Source organism: Zootoca vivipara, chromosome 6 (assembly GCF_965207765.1).
Source record: "Zootoca vivipara chromosome 6, rZooViv2.hap1.1, whole genome shotgun sequence".
In the NCBI taxonomy this organism is placed as follows: Eukaryota; Metazoa; Chordata; class Lepidosauria; order Squamata; family Lacertidae; genus Zootoca; species Zootoca vivipara.
The window spans coordinates 72,387,139-72,403,765 of record NC_142589.1 but is presented as its reverse complement, the minus strand read 5'-3'; the positions used below and the strand labels follow the sequence as shown (position 1 = coordinate 72,403,765).

The following is a 16,627-nucleotide window of genomic DNA, read 5'->3' as shown; positions in this document are numbered from 1 at the left end:
ACCTGTATTTTAGCACTTTGCCAACTTCAACATCTCCATTCATTTGATACAGTTAAGAACTTCAGGGAATCGCCCCCCCCCCAAAAAAAAACCCAACACCTTATAACAATATAAAAAAACATGTGATTTCTGTCCTTTGGTTGCAACAACTCCATTCTATTCCCCCCCCCCCCACGGCTACATTGTTTTCTGTTTCTATTTTAGTGTTTTATACTTGGCCCTTATCTTCTGAGCAGCTTTGACCCACAGAACTTTGATGACACACCCCAAACAAAAACCCAGGAAGCACAGTTATGGTGAATGTAGGTCACGTGTCTAAATGGTTCTAACTTCGGTTGCAAGCAAATGGTGCAGTCATGGTGGAAATCAAATTTGCACAAATGATATGATAAGCTAATCTATATTTTGCGTCATGCTACTGCTGCCGCCACCTTCTTCATAAGCCCACGTATACAGGAGCAAAGGGGCCAGAAGTGAGTTTTAGCAGCCAGAAGAAAACATTCTCATTGAGGAGCACCCGCCCTTCGGTTCTTCGCAACTCAGGGTAAGTCACATTTCCCAACGATTATGGAGCTCGAGACCTGCAAGCTCTTAGGTCACATTCACATCATCCACTTAAAGCACTAGGATAGCACTTTAAACAGTTATGGGTTCCCCCAAATAATTCCGGAAGCTGTAGTTTGTTAAGGATACTGAGCTCCGCCAGGGCTCCTGTTTCCAACTTGGTTGAACAATCAATCACTCTTTGCAGGAAATTCAGAGATTGTAGCTTTGTGGGCAGGAGGGGGAAACTAAGAGATGCAGCATCTCTCCAGTATCACCCGCCTGGAAGAGAGCAGTTGGTTTCCCCTGCTGGGGAAGGCTCTTGAGAAGCATGTGTGAGCTGTCCAGGTGTGTAGTGTAATCCTAACCCCACTATAATTCACTCACCTGGTTAAATATGAGGTGAGCCTTACAACCCCTGTGCCCTAAAATCCCTCTTTGTTTTGCTTTATTTGGAATAAAGTTTGGAATAAAGTTTTTTGCCGAACTGTGGGGGCAGGGGTGGATAATAATAGTATGTGTTAAGATGAGATCCCTCTGTTATCCCATGAATTTCTCAGAAGATTCATGCAAAAGGAGGGCTCGTATCAATTATGTCCAGACCCCAGCATCTCACTGTACTGAGAAATTTGGTGGTGGAGGTATATATATATATATATATATATATATATATATATATATATATATATATAATTGTGCATGTTTGCAATCTGGATTTTTATTTATTTATTTTGCAGACACCAGGCTGAAAAAAAAGGCTTCACAAGGAAGCAAACTTTTTGCACGTGCTCCCGCTGCGCATTTCTTTTCACACACCATGCCAGTTCTCTTGGGACTTCTCCTCCTCTCTGTGCTTCTAACTCCAGGTAAGCAGCCGTAATGTTCTGGGGTGATGTGTGCTGCAGTGGGATACCTGGGAGTAAACCATATCCAAGACGTTGGTTTCAGAAGGGCTGACTGGGGTGGAAACCAAAATATCACCTATAAACTGGTGAATACATAGAGCTGGATCAGTGTCACACCTGACCCACGTTTGTGGGATGAAACCCCTTTCACAGACTTAGAATGGCGTCTGCATGTGGACTCTGCTTATGAAACCTTTTACCTTCACTTCTACAGGTGACTCACTGGAGTGTGAAACCTGCGTGGGGACAGGTGCCAGCTGCAATGGCAAGAAGATGAGTTGCAGTGCTAATGAAGACACCTGTGCTGTCTCTCTTACTGAAAGCAAAGTAGGTGAGTGAGAAGGATGCCCACCAAATGCAGTCTAGGCCAGAGGTTTGTAAAAGGCATATCAAGATGCCTTATTGGGAGTCAGTCGATTCATCAACTGACTGGGGGGGGCATGTGCGCACTGCCACTGCACTTTGTGGGTGCCCTGCCCCCCCATTAAAATGTTGTGGGGTCTAGAGCACTTGTGGCCCTGGGGAGTTGGTGCACCTGACAGCTTCCTGACGGCTAACTGGGACTGATAGGGATCAGAGAATCATAATTAAAATCATTTGGAGCACACTGCATCTAGCTTTCCAAGCTGAGAGCTCTGCCCCCTGGAGTTGAGCTATCTTAAACCTGTGATTAAGCCCCATTGTCCTTCCAGATGTTGCTGGACTACAGTTCCTGTCATTTCTGAGTTTTCACTGCACTCTCTGGGGCTGATGGGAGTTGTAGCTCAGCAACACCAGGAGGGAACCATGTTGTGGAAGGCTGCCCTAAATGCTTATCTTTTTCTTTCATTCTCTGCAGATCAGGTATCAACTCAAACTATATTTAAAGGCTGTTCATCCACTAAGGCCTGTGGACAGGGACTATATTCCATAAATTTGGGCAAGATGATGACTACCAGAGGAATGGCTGTCTGCTGCAAGGATGCTGACTGCACATCCGTTTCTGTTTCATGTGAGTGTATTTTTTCTGCCACCCCCTCATTCTATGCCCCAGGGGTCAGGTTGTGCCAGAGATTTCAAAGGTGGACTTCTGAATCACAGATCAGTCATTTGCCACTGTGCAGCACAGTGGAGGGAACCAATATATCTGGGAGCCTATTGTGGCCCTCCAGACCTCTCAATCTACCAATGCTCTCTGACTTATGGCCCCCAGATGTTGTTGAACTGCAACTCCCATCTTCCCTCGTCAGAGAAACCAAGGGTTAGGGAAGATAGGAGTTCTGGTCCCACAACATCTGGGAACCCAAGGTTGAAGTACACTAGTCTAAATCACATTCCCTCCTCGGCCATGCCCCATCTCTCCAGGCCACACCCAACAGCAGTCCTATTCCACAATCCCCTTGAATGTTTTTGGCTGGCAAGATCTGTGGTTCTTAAATTGTGATAACATCTCCTGCCTGCCTGGATAGAGGATAGAGGGGAAATGCGTGAGTGTATACTGTCTCTTTGCCTTTTTTCCAGTGCCTCCAATAAACAACAAAGTCAATGGGAAAAAATGCCCAGCCTGCTATTCTTTGTTAAGCCCATGCTCTTCAGACGTGGCAGAATGCACAGGAGCTGAGGACCAATGTCTGGATCTTAGCATCAAAAGTGGTATTTCTGATTTCTTTATGTTCTTGGGATTTTGAGCAGGGATTGGCTGAGCAATGAAAATTCTGTTCCATTTTGGTCTTGCTGGCACTCAGTCCAGTGGCAGAGCGTGCTTTTCCACTGGGAGTGGGGTGCCAAGGGCGAACAGAGCTACCCAAATACATGTAATGATGGTGCCAGGTGAGCTTCTCTGGGGAGAGCATTCCACAGTTAGGGAGCCACCACAGAAATAGCCTGTTCTCTTGTTGCCACCCTCCAAACATGTTTTTGTTTTAAAGAAACTGTTTTATAAGTTGCTTGGAAAACTGAAGGCTTAAGCAACTTTGCATCATCACATCAGTGCTATTTTTCAAGTAAAAGAGGTGCTAGAACTCATGGTGCACCCTTGTTCTCCTATAATGGCAATGGTGCCCACTTGAGAGGTGCAGGGACTCAGGTGAGTTCAGGCTGGTGATGCTGATAATAATACAATACAATATAATATAATAATAATATTATGATCCCACAATATATGGACCCATGCTTCATCAGGAGCATTGGAGACCAGACAAGCCATCAAACAAAGAATTTCTCTGGCAGGTTTTCAAATAGAGGACTGTCCTCTATGAGGTCAAATACAGGGTCACCCTGCACAGTAGAATGGCTACAACTGGGGAAGATGCGAGTGGCACTTGGGAGGAAAACATTTATTCTTTGTAATATATGACTTCAACTCATAGGAACATCCCCATCAATGGGTTATATACAAGACTAGTCCTAGAGTAGAATCATTGAAATTAATGGACATGGCTACATAGGCAACTTTTTGCTTTGCCATTTTTTATTTTGTTAGCTTGGCCAGGCCAATGTAAGGTTGAGAGCCAATTCGAACTTGTTTGCGGGAGGTAATTTTTGGGAATAGTGGGCCCCCTGACCTCCCATCTTTCCTTTTCATCTCCAGGAGGGATTGAAATCACTATGAAAGGTTGCACTACCAAGAATTACTGCGAGGCTTTATCACAGAATGTTAAGAATACATTCAAGGAAGTTGCATCTGGCACTATAGATGGTAAATGTACACAAGCCAATAATCCTGATAATCCTTTCAGGGCAGTTACTTCTGCAGTTCTGGATGGTAACTATACACAAGCCAATAATCCTGATAATCCTTTCAGGGCAGTTACTTCTGCAGTTCTGGATGGTAACTATACACAAGCCAATAATCCTGATAATCCTTTCAGGGCAGTTACTTCTGCAGTTCTGGATGGTAACTATACACAAGCCAATAATCCTGATAATCCTTTCAGGGCAGTTACTTCTGCAGTTCTGGATGGTAACTATACACAAGCCAATAATCCTGATAATCCTTTCAGGGCAGTTACTTCTGCAGTTCTTGATGGTAACTATACACAAGCCAATAAGGCACCTCCATCATCAAGATTTCCCCTTCTGGCCTTGTCATGGTTTCTGCTGGTGAAGATCCTCCTGTAAATAAAATCTTTTCTGTGACTCGGCACAAAGGACGACTTTCCTTTCCATGTCCTACTCTAGTTTCAATTTCTTTGTTTTTTTCAGAGAGGTTTGTATCCATAGATATCTTACTGACTCACAAAGAGTCAGTTGGGTTTTTTTAAAGAAATTATAGTGATGGTCAAGACCAAGGGCAAATGGTTCTGCAACAAAGGCCACATTCCAACCATGCAAACATCAGGAGTTTCTACACATAGAGACACACTCTCTTCATTCTCCAATGATGGAAACAAGTGTTGGATCGATCCATCAACCTCTGATGGATGATTTAGAATAATTTGGTCTGGCATCACTTTTGCTGTGTGTGTGTGTGTGTCAGTATCCATACCCAGCAGAGTTACATCTCAACGCAGCTCCTTCCTTGGAAGCATATTTGGGGTTGAAGGTACACACAGTAGGCAATAAATCACTCATGAACGCCTTAAAGTTTCAGTCAAGTGTAGAGGTTTACTTGACAGACATAAAAGCATATCGGTAGCAAAGATATACAGACATTCACCACTGCTGTGGTCAAGGCAAGCTTAGAGTCCAACAAGAGTCCAAGACTCTCTCTCTGCTTCTCCCACCGCAAGGTGCAAGCAAGAGACTCACAACAAGTTACCACAAGTTACGCAAAACCATTGTTATCAGTGCTTCCTGTCACACTGCGCATGTCCAAAGAAAAAGCTCCCAGAGAAAACATCCTGGCATAGACAAAACAATCTTAGCCTTATGCTGCTTCTTGAAACTTCTCTGTTTCTGGAACAAATGATTCTCTCTCACACAGAGAGAATATCCAACAACAAGGGACATAATTACAATTAAAAGATACACTATTGGACTGCACAACCACCTGAGGAGGATGAATAGCAGAACCAATGAGAAGTGTGGTCTGCAGTGTGGACCATCGTATCAGCTGAGTGTATGGTCTAGGGAGTGTCCTGAGGACCTGAGAAGGAGGCCAGGAGGCTTGTATTTGGCCCTCAAGCCTGATTGGAAATGAAAGTCAGAGTTTTTAGGCTTGCTCTTCATGGGTGTAGCCGGGAGGGGGCAGGAGGGAAGCTGCCCCCCTAGATCAAGTAAACAATAGAAATAACTAACTGACCAATCATGTTCGTTCTGCCCCCCCCCCCCCCGGGGCAAAGTCTTTCCTTCCCCCCAGCAGCTGATTCGAATTCCACCTCACAATGTACAGTAACTGAATTTTCCTGCAGATCTTTTCACAATGTAACTGAATTTTCTTGCAGATCTTATTGTTTGCTATTTAATAAATATGGCTATTCTGTGCAATGCAATGTCTCTCGAGTCTTCATTATGTTTCCGAGCACAATTCAAAGTGTCAGTGCTAACCTTTAAAGCCCTAAACGGCCTCGGTCCAGTATACCTGAAGGAGCGTATCCACCCCCATCGTTCAGCCCGGACTCTGAGGTCCAGCACCGAGGGCCTTCTGGCGGTTCCCTCATTGCGAGAGGTGAGGTTGCAGGGAACCAGGCAGAGGGCCCTCCCAGCAGATGTCAAGATAATAAGCAATTATTTTACATTTAGAAGACAACTGAAGGTGGCCCTGTTTAGGGAAGTTTTTAATGTTTGATGCTGTACTGTTTTTAATATTCGGTTGGAAGCCGCCCAGAGTGGCTGGGGAAACCCAGCCAGATGGGCGGGGTATAAATAATAAATTGTTGTTGTTGTTGTTGTTGTTGTTGTTGTTGTTGTTATATAATTTGAAACACAAATATTTCTTGCACATCATTCCAAAGCCTTCAGGTCCTTCATAAGTCAGGGTATTCTAGGATAGGTGACCTTTAGCAGCCAGGAGAAGACAATCTCACCAAGGAGCACCCAGTCAGCAGACCATAGCAGCTTGTAGTAAGTCGCGTATCCCATCCATTATGGAGCTCTAGAACCACAAAGTCACATTCGCACCATCCATCTAAGGCAACACAATACCACTTTTGCTTGCCCCCCCCCCAAATCATTTGTGTGATCAGGAGGGGGCTGGGTAAGGAGAAGCTGTGTGAGAGGGGATCTCATGTCTTCCAGATTTGGCTCAAGTTCTAGCAGCATCCAGGGCACACCTCTACTACTTACTTAGCAGTGAATTTATTTATTATCTAGGTGTTCACTGATAGCTTAATAATTTGTAGGATAAGTTTGCCCAGGACTGACATCTACAGGTAGTGAACTGGCCCGTAGGTTCCTGGATTCACCTTTCCCTCCTTCTTTGAAGAGAGTCACTTTATGCAGCACTCAGATTGATTACTGGTGCAACTCTTCACGTAGAATCATAGAATGATAGAGTTGGAAGAGACCCCAAGGGTCATTTAATCCGACCCCCTGCAACTCCCTTCTTTATATTATGGAGAGAGTTGTGGGGAGGAGATAGATATAGAGTCCTAGTGCATATCTGGTGCCTAATAAAAATTTAAAAATATCATTATGTTAGGTTTTTATTTATTCCAACTTTTATTTTCCTTCCTTCAGCCACATCCCTAGAGCAGTGGTTTCCAATTAGGAGTCCAGGGGGTCCCATCCCATGCCTTCCTCTCCCAACAATTTTTTTTTCATTTTTGCATGGTAAGATCACAAATTTTATGGTCTTTTTTTTGGGGGGGGTACAGTGGTACCTCCAGTTGTTAACGGGATCTATTCCGGAGGTCTGGCTGCATCCCGAGGAATTTGCAACTGGAGGACCACTTCTGTGCATGTGCGTGGCACAGTTTAGCACTTCTGCGCATGTGTGCGGCATGTAGAGCACTTCTGCGCATGCGCACATGGCAAAAGCCGGAAAAATACTTCTGGGTTCGCTGCGTTCGCATTTTGAAGTTTACGTATCCAAAGGGTTACGTAAGCGGAGGTACGACAGAATACCTAAAATATTTTGCTTATTAGGGGCTACTCCATATTTTGTCAAAAAATGCTTTGCAGAGGTAACTACCATAGAGTCAGCAAAATTTCGAAAAGTTGCAGGTCCATGGCTTGGCTTTTGAAAAATAGGGGGTCCTCAGTAATTAGCTAATTGGGAACCACTGCCCTAGAGGTTTCAAGATACATATACAATATAATTTAACCAGTACTTATTCTTAAAAAAATGTTTAGGGGTACTTTCATTTTGACTCAAGAAAACAACCATTTTATAGTTCAAATTGGGAAAAATAAATACAGTAAATAGACAAAAGTACAAAGATTCACAAAATGTTTAGGGGTATACGTTACCCCTGCATCCCCTCAGAAAAAAAGCACTGGATTTAACAGATAAAACATTTGGCAAGCAGTTAGTCTAGCCATAAAACAAAGGCACAAAAAGACTGGAGCAGATAACAAATATATAGGGGTGTGGATAGGTGTACACACACACACACACACACACACACACACACACACACACACACACACGGCACAAAAAGGTGCCAGGCAGACCTTTGTGAAGAGTATCTTCTACACATTTTACGCTGTAACTTAGTTCAAATGGAAGAGTAGCACGTAAGCAGGCCCAATCTTAATAGCTAGGTAGGTTCATGTAGGAGAAAGTAGTCAAAATACAAAGCCAGCTTTGTGAACCACACCATTAGCCCAGGCAACCTGTCCTCTGATAGCCAGCAAGAAGCAAGAAACTCTCTCCACTCCTCCAAGTTCAGTGAAACTTCCAATGTACATAAAAATGAATGAAGGCTGTTACCACGCAGCCCCCATTGGAGGATTTGCAGTGCTGCATCACAATCGTGGATTTGGATGAAGTCAGGGTGGGCTAGGGGAGCCGAAGAGAAGATGTGTTGAACAGCAGCAGTAGCCATAGCATGCGAGCGAGAAGCAAAGGATACGGACAGTGGGAAAGTGATGGTTTTAAACAACAGCAGAAGTTTGAGTCCAGCAGGGATGGAGGAAAATGGCGAGGAATTGCAGCTTTAAACTATAGCAGAGGTCCCGTACAATGGGATATTTGAAAAGGGGAAGCTCTAGGGGCTAACACAGGGGGGTGACAGGGGGGTTGGTGAGTGGGTGTATCAATGGGTCACGTTTCTGCTCTGGGTCAGGGGCTATGGGGGTTGGAATCCAACATGTGGAGACATACGCATTCCCAATGCCTGCATTGAAAGCATGTGTGAAGGAATTGTCGGGGTGCACAGGCTAAACCTGCCACACCACAAACAACACACCTGACAGTTATGGCCCCCACTGGCCCAGCACGCATGCAAAGTGATCTTACGCAAAAGTTGAGGCACATGAACAGCACAGCTCTACATGGGGGTGAGAGGATCCTGGTTAAACATGAGGTGGGCCTTACAGCCTCTCTGCCTTGAATTTTAACCCCTCCCCCCTTGCTTTGGTTTATAATCAAGTTTGGAGCAAGGAAAGCTTTTTTGTTGAACTGTGAGGGCAAACAACAACAACAACAACAACTTATTACTTATACCCCACCCACCTGGCTGGGTTTCCCCAGCCACTCTGGGCAGCTTCCAACAAGAGATTAAAATACATTAAAACACCAGTCATTAAAAACTTCCCTAAACAGGGCTGCCTTCAGATGTCTTCTAAAAGTCAGGTAGCTGTTTATTTCCTTGACACCTGGTGGGAGGGGTTCCACAGGGTGGGTGCCACTACCAAGAAGGCCTTCTACCTGGTTCCCTGCAACCTCACTTCTCGCCATGAGGGGCCCTCGGAGCTGGACCTCAGTGTCCAAGGTGAACGATGGGGGTGAAGATGCTCCTTCAGGTATACTGGGCTGAGGATGAATTAGTTTCCCAACCTTGCTAATACATGTTTGCCTCATCACCTGACGAGATCCCTCTGTTATTCCATGAATTTCTCAGAAGATTCGCGGGAGAGGAGGGTTTGTATCTATGGTGTCCAAATTCCAGCATCTCACTGTACTGATAAATTGGGACATTAAAAAAAATCATACATGCTTCCAATCTGGCTTTTGATTTATTAATTTTGCAGACGGCGGGCTGATAAAATGGCTTCACAAGGAACCAAGCATTTTGCACGTGTTCCCGCTGCGCATTTCTTCTCACGAACCATGCCTGCTGTCTTGGGACTTCTTTTCTTCTCTGTGCTTCTAACTCCAGGTTAGCAGTAGTAATCTTCTAGGGCTGGTGTGTGTTGCAGGGGGATACCTGAGAGTAAACCAGATCTAAGCAGTTGATTTTGGAAGAGCTGACTGAAGCAGGGGCACCAACTATAGGAGGCGGAAGGGGCTTCAGCCCCCTCAATATTTGTGAGTAGAGGGCTGAGTCCCCCCAATATTGAGGGGCCTCCCTTCTTTGATACCTGCTACTGCCAGGTGGCACTCACATGCCGAGTAGTGACAGAATGCATGGAGGTTGAAGACTGCCCTCTGCACATTCCACCCTCTGTCTCCACCATGCATGCGCCAGGACGTGTGGTATGGCACATGATGTGCGTATGATGTCACACAATGCTGGGCCCCCTCTAGTTGGAGGGGGGCAATTCAGCGCCCCTGGACTGAGCTGGAAACCAATACAGTGGTACCTCGGTTTATGAACACAATTGGTTCCGGAAGTCTGTTCATAAACTGAAGCGTTCATAAACTGAAGCGAACTTTCCCATTGAAAGTAATGGAAAGTGGATTAATCCGTTCCAGACGGGTCCGCAGAGTACTTAAACTGAAGCGTTCATAAACTGAAGTGAACTTTCCCATTGAAAGTAATGGAAAATGAATTAATCCGTTCCAGATGGGTCCGTGGCGTTCATAAACTGAAAATTCATAAACCGAGGTGTTCATAAACCGAGGTTCCACTGTATACTGACTTCAAAATGGTGAGTGTCACATTTCATAGGGCAGGGACCATGTTGCACTTGACCCACGTATGTGAGCTCCTGCCCCCTTTTTGCAGACCAGTGTCTGCACCTGGACTCTGCTTATGAAACCTTTCCTTTTCTCTTCTACAGGTGACTCACTGGAGTGTGAAAAGTGCACAGCGGAAGGCACCAGCTGCAAGGGCAGCATTAAAAGGTGCAGCCCTGATGACGACACCTGTGTTGTCTTTCTTACTGAATTCAAAATAGGTGAGTGAGATGGACCCCCCCCCCCAAATGCAGTCCAGGCATAGATTTTGCAAAAGGCATATATATATATATATATATATATATATATATATCTCAGATGGGTGGCATATAAGAAATTATTAATATATAATAAATTATTATTATTATTGGCAGTGCTAACAGGCTGCTATGGATCATAAACTCATAGAAGACCCTCCAAATGTCCCTATTTTCCAGGGACAGTCCCAGTTTTTTATTTGATCCCTGAATGTCCTGCTTTTCCTTAGGATGTCCCTATTTTCATCAGAGAAATGTTGGAGGGTATATTTTTTATGTTTTGTTTTATGTTTTATTGTGTTTTTGTGGGTGTTGGAATCCCTCCAGTGTGGCTGGGGGAACCCAGTCAGATGGGCAGGATATAAATAAGAAAGCTGTTGTTGATATGGGACAGGACGTCCCTGTTTTCATTGGAGAAATGCTGGAGGGTACGTCATAGTCAAAAACATTTGGGGTATACAGCCTTTAGCTTTCCAAGCAAAAAATACTGTATATTATAAGACTACTTTTTAACCCAGGAAAATCTTCTCAAAAGTCAGGGGTCGTCTTATACGCCGGGTCATATTTCTTATACGGCGAGTATATCCCAAACCCTATATTATAACTGGAAAAGTTGGGGGTCGTCTTATACGCCCAGTCGTCTTATACGCCGGAATATACAGGTATCTCTTTCCCAACTTCCTGAAGTCTGAGATACCTTAACTCTGTGGTGAAGGTCCAATGTCCCTCTAGATGTCCCTGTCATTTCTGAGCCTTCACTGGGCTCTCTGGAGCTAAGGGGAGCTGTAGCCCTGCAAAACCAGGAGGGCCTCATGATGTGGAAGTTGACCTAAATCCTTATGCTATTCTTCCATTCTTTGCAGAAGGAAAATCATCTCTGAGGATCGTGAAAGACTGTGCACCTGCTCTAGTCTGCAGTTTGGGACCATTTTATGTAACTCTGGGCGAGATGTTTAGTTCCAGAGGAGTGTTCATCTGCTGTCAGGGTACTGAGTGCATGTCTGTTACTGTTAAGTGTGAGTATAGTTTTTTTCTTCCGTTCTATGCCCCAGAGGTCAGGTTGTGCCACTGATTTCATCAGGGCGCTCCTGAATCACAGATTTATCATTTGGCACTGTGCAGCACAGTGGAACGAAATACCACATATGGCCGGCAGGAGTTAGTGATTGCCATGTAGTCTCCCATCCAACTTTTTTGCTGTTGTTGATTTCGCTTAGCTGAATCAAGTACTAGTGGGTCACTGCCACCATTCTGAAGGAAATCAGCCCTGAGTGCTCACTGGAAGGACAGGTCCTGAAGCTGAGGCTCCAATACTTTGGCCACATCATTAGAAGAGAAGACTCCCTGGAAAAGATGGAGGGAAATCTTTCCCTTGGGAAAGATGGAGGGCACAAGGAGAAGGAGAAGGGGACGACAGAGGACGAGATGGCTGGACAGTGTTCTTGAAGCTACAAACATGGGGAAGCAGTGGAAGACAGGAGTGCCTGGCGTGCTATGGTCCATGGGGTCACGAAGAGTCGGACACGACTAAACGACTAAACAACAACAGCACAGTGGAGGGCAACATCACATCTGGGAGCCAATTGTGCCCCCTCTGGGCCTCTCTATCTGGTCCGTGCATTCTCTCTAGACCAAAGTTTTCTGACTTTGGTCCTCAGGTGTTGTTGAACTACAGTTCCCATCACCCCTCATCCGAGCAACCAAAGGTCAGGGAAGATGGGAGTTCTGGTCCAACAACATCTGGGAACCCAAGGTTGAAGTACACTAGTCTAAATCACATTCCCTCCTCGGCCATGCCCCATCTCTCCAGGCCACACCCAACAGCAGTCCTACTCCATGATCCCCTTGAATGTTTTTGGATGGCGAGATCTGTGGTCCTTAAATTGTGATAATGTCTCTTTGCTTGCCTGGATGGAGGATAGAGAGGAATGCGTGCGTGTACACTGTCTCTCTGCTTTTTTTCAGTGCCTCCTATGATGGAAAACGCCAATGGGAAAACATGTCCATCCTGTTATTCTCTGTCCCCTCAGTGCCCTAACAAGAATACAAAATGTAAAGGAGTAGAGGACCACTGTCTGGATGCTATCATCAAAATTGGTAATTCTGATTTGTTATGCTCTTCTGGGTTTGAGCAGGAATTGGCTGAGCCACAAATTCTGTTGCATTATGGTCTTGTTGGCCCTCCGTCATAAGGGTCTAATTCCAGCCTGTTCTACCCAGTTGTTTGTGTTTCTTTTATGCATTTTGGGTTCACTTTTTATTTGAAATGTGCACATTTTAGGTAACATATGCTGGGTTTTAGCTGATGTTAATCATAGCGTTGACCAGTTTAAATTAATTTCAGTGGGTGTGCTCTGAGCCAATTTTAGTAGGATACACCCATGCTTTCCAATGAATTCACCAGTCAGAAGCATATTTTGTAAGCACCTTTTCTGCATGTTTTTTTTTTTACCCCATTTAAAACACTTTACCAAACCAGAAAAGTGCACAATCAGTCTGGGAGATGCATTTGAATTGAAAAGCAAGTTCGGGAACTTCAGATATAACAAAAAACATAGTAACAGGCAGCATAATAATGACAGTCATACCTTGAATCCCAAACGCCTTGGCTCACGAACAAATCGGCTCCAGGACAATCGAAATGTGGAAGTGAGTGTTCCGGTTTTTGGAAGCCGAACGTCCGGCGCAGCTTCTGTGGCTTCCAATTGGCTGCAGGACGTTCCTGCAGCCAATCAGAAGCCGCACTTTGGTTTCTGAACGTTTTGGAAGTCGAACGGACTCTGTTTGACTTCCAAGGTGCGACTGTAACAACAACAACAACAACAACAACAACAACAACAACAGTCCCCCAAGCTTTAGCAGGCCATAGATTATTTAATGACCAAAGGCCTAGAAAAGAGGAATGTTTTTGCCTGCCACCCAAATACATGTAGTGATGGTGCCAGGCGAGCCTAACTGGGGAGAGCATTCCACAGTCAAGGAACCACCACTGAAAAGACCTGTTTTTTTGTTGCCACCCTCCAAACGTTTTTTCTTTTATTTTATATTAAAGATGATGCTGATTATATAATATAATAATATTATTCCACAATATCTGGAGCAATGCTTCATCAGGAGCAAGGGTCCCCAGACTACGGCCCGGGGGCGACATACAGCCCATGAGGCTCATTTATCTGGCCCCTGGCAGCACCTGCTGCTGCTGCCCGCTCTTATCAGCGCAGTGCGGCTGCCCACTTCCAGGTCGCCGGGAGCGTCGAAAATAGCTTGTGCACATGCACTAGCGTAATTTCCGGCACACCTCCGGGTTGGATGAGGCCATGCAAATGCGCACAAGTTATATCTGGTGTTCTGTCAACCCAGAAGTGCACTGGAAATGATGCTGGCGCATGCGCACAAGCTATTTTCGATGCTCCCAGCAACCTGGAAGTACGTCGGAAATCGCATATGGGTGCGTGCGCCAGCCTGCCGCATGATTCGGCACTCGAGGCACCGGCCCAAGGCCAGGTAAGTCTGGGGACCCCTGATCAGGAGCTTTGGAGACCAGACAGGCCCAAAAACAGAGCTTGTCCCTTAGAGCTTCTAATAGACCTTCAAATAGAGGACTGTACTTTGTGAGGTTAAATACATTTTCACCCTAAATATATGCCAGAAAAATAGCTACACTTGAGGTCAACATGAGTGGCGCCTGGAAGAAGAACATTCTTTGTCCTATACTGTTTCAACCCATTGGAACATCCCCATTAATGGGTTATATCCAAGACTAGTCTTACTCATAGTAGATTCATTGAAATCAACAGATATGGCACTGTCGGGTCAGCCGGGGGCAGGAACGATCCCCAGGCATAATGCAGGAACGAATTCATCCCAACGATTTATTACGATCCATGTCTTGGAGACACCCCTGTACATATTCAGAGTCCAGCAGAGATAAAACGCAGATGGAGCCAGGCTGAGGTTGTGTACTAAAAGCTACTTTATTAAGTGTAAGGCAGAACAAAAGGAAAACATGTCTCCTCTCACTGAGAGAAGTCCGAAGAAAAAAACAAAACAAACGGAAACAGAATACAGCAAACATCTGCTCCTGTGATTCAACAATCTTTGCTGGAATGCATAACACAGGCATGTGACCTGCACAGTGAGAGGAATAGAAACCTAACAGCCTCCACATACATCTGAACTATCAGAAAGTGGGGTATTTTTTGAAAGTTTGATTTATTTATTTATTTTTGCTTTTATCTTTATTTTGTTTTTTTAATTTATTTTGTTAGCCCATTTGACCATGGGTGGGAGACAAATCAAACTTGTTTTTGGGAATACTGGGAATAGTGCCCCCCCTTGACCTCCCATCTTTTTTTTCCATCTGCAGGAGGGTATGGAATCACCATGAAAGGTTGCACTACCAAAAGTTACTGCGATACTATACAACTACATTCTTTGACAGAAAATCCTGATAATCCCTTCAGGGCAGTTACTTCTGCAATTCTGGATGGTAAATGTGAGCCAGCCACTAAAGCCAGTAAGGCACCCCCATCACTGAGATTTCCTCTTCTGGCCTTGTCATGGCTTCTGCTGGTGAAGATCCTCTTGTAATGAACTGCTTCTTGTGACTCGGCACTGAGGATGACTTTCCTTTCCATGCCCGTCTCTACTTTCAGTTTGTTTTTCCCCAGAGGGATTTGTATTCCTACGTAGATATCTTACTGACTTACAAAGAGCCGGTTTGTTCTTTTGCAGAAATGACGATGAAATTCTTTCGTGAAGATCTGTTGGCCAAGCAGCCTGAGCAGAAACAGGGGACCTTTTTCAACCCGTGGAACACATTTCATGGCTGCCAAGATTTCTCAGATGAAAACAGGAACATCAGGAACATCCTCTCCTCCGTGCCCCCATATATGCACACTGCTGGTGGAATACGGGAAAGGGCAGGGCTGGTTGAGCTGCCTCCTTATTAGAGGTTACCGCCCACACACTTCTGCTGTGCTTTTCTGCTTCTGTGGTGGCACTTCAGTATAACCACTTCTTACTGTTTGTAGCAGAGTTCTCCCCAGAGGCAGAGGACAAGAACAGGAGTCATACTCAAATTCACAGTCAAGAGCTTCTTTATTGCTTGACTGGTTGCACGAGCATTTATATATTATACTAGTTGGCCCGGGCACGTGTTGCTGTGCCTGACTCAGGGTCCTTGTTTCCCAGGAAATGGGGAGGATGTGTCCGTCCATCCCCGGACTATGTGTTTTTTCCTCCCCCCTCCCGTTGTTGTGTCTCATCCCTGTGACTCCTCCCACCCTGGCTCAACCCATGACCTATTTGGGCCCCTCCTCCCCCCACACCCCACCCCGGGCTCCACTCGGCCTAGTCTCTAGGCCTTGGCTCGGCCTAGTTTGTAAATGCGAGCCGAGGCCTCCGCCCTGTATCTCCATTCCTTGGCCCCCACCCTTGGAAAAGGAACTGTCAGCTTCTGGGTTCTATTTCCCAGCATGCACTTTTGAGTGAGTTGTGTGTTCTGAAACATGGGGTTTGGGGTTTTTTACGTGGCCCAGGTGAAGCGGTTTCGTTGAACTGTTAAGCTATTTACATTCCTTCTTTATCTCTCCAGCACGGTATAATCTCAGTCCTGTAATTAACAATCCTGACCCAGCAAAACTCACAGTATCAGCAGCACACATTGTCTTACTTCCAACCTTCTTGTCAGCGTGCATGCTGACAGCGTATGTGTGTGCTTTCCTCATGTGGAAATGGCAGCCTGCAACTTCCTCCCTTTATTTGCACCTCCAGCTGACACCAATCAAGCCTAGAGTGCCACTCCTACACACTAAAGAAAAATTCTGGAACCCTCTTTAAAGCTTCCAGGAACTTTTATCTGTTTCTTAAAGAATGTTTTCCAAACACTCAGTGGGACTGTCCAGGCTTGTGTGTGTGTTTGTTTCTGGCCAGTGACCTTGGAAGTGTGCTCTCCCTGAGCACATGGTCTGAAGGGGGCGGGGCTTCTGTGGAGTCAG

At 45.3% G+C, this 16,627-nt stretch overlaps 2 protein-coding genes across 2 annotated transcripts; both read left to right on the top strand.

Annotated features, from left to right (window-relative positions):
* The first annotated feature begins 366 nt into the window (after window positions 1-366).
* On the top strand, window positions 367-5,846 carry LOC118087816 (phospholipase A2 inhibitor gamma subunit B-like). Its single transcript, XM_088671219.1, has 7 exons — window positions 367-544; window positions 1,281-1,409; window positions 1,663-1,779; window positions 2,287-2,439; window positions 2,949-3,080; window positions 4,018-4,132; window positions 4,463-5,846. The coding sequence occupies exons 2-7, from the start codon at window positions 1,361-1,363 to the stop codon at window positions 4,545-4,547; spliced, it is 651 nt and encodes a 216-aa protein (XP_088527345.1). The 5' UTR covers window positions 367-544; window positions 1,281-1,360; the 3' UTR covers window positions 4,548-5,846.
* A 3,673-nt stretch (window positions 5,847-9,519) lies between these two features.
* Window positions 9,520-15,218, top strand: LOC148685442 (phospholipase A2 inhibitor gamma subunit B-like). Its single transcript, XM_088671210.1, has 5 exons — window positions 9,520-9,631; window positions 10,476-10,592; window positions 11,492-11,644; window positions 12,594-12,725; window positions 14,995-15,218. Exons 1-5 carry the CDS (start codon window positions 9,520-9,522, stop codon window positions 15,216-15,218), a joined length of 738 nt encoding a protein of 245 aa, XP_088527336.1.
* The last annotated feature ends 1,409 nt before the right edge of the window (window positions 15,219-16,627 follow it).

Excerpts from the sequence above, each read along its gene's own strand:
- LOC118087816 (XM_088671219.1), top strand. The coding sequence starts at position 1,361 with ATGCCAGTTCTCTTGGGACTTCTCCTCCTCTCTGTGCTTCTAACTCCA. Across the intron at positions 1,780-2,286 it reads TCTTACTGAAAGCAAAGTAG|ATCAGGTATCAACTCAAACT; the intron begins GTGAGTGAGAAG and ends CATTCTCTGCAG. Across the intron at positions 2,440-2,948 it reads CACATCCGTTTCTGTTTCAT|TGCCTCCAATAAACAACAAA; the intron begins GTGAGTGTATTT and ends CCTTTTTTCCAG.
- LOC148685442 (XM_088671210.1), top strand. The coding sequence starts at position 9,520 with ATGGCTTCACAAGGAACCAAGCATTTTGCACGTGTTCCCGCTGCGCAT. Across the intron at positions 9,632-10,475 it reads CTCTGTGCTTCTAACTCCAG|GTGACTCACTGGAGTGTGAA; the intron begins GTTAGCAGTAGT and ends TCTCTTCTACAG. Across the intron at positions 11,645-12,593 it reads CATGTCTGTTACTGTTAAGT|TGCCTCCTATGATGGAAAAC; the intron begins GTGAGTATAGTT and ends GCTTTTTTTCAG.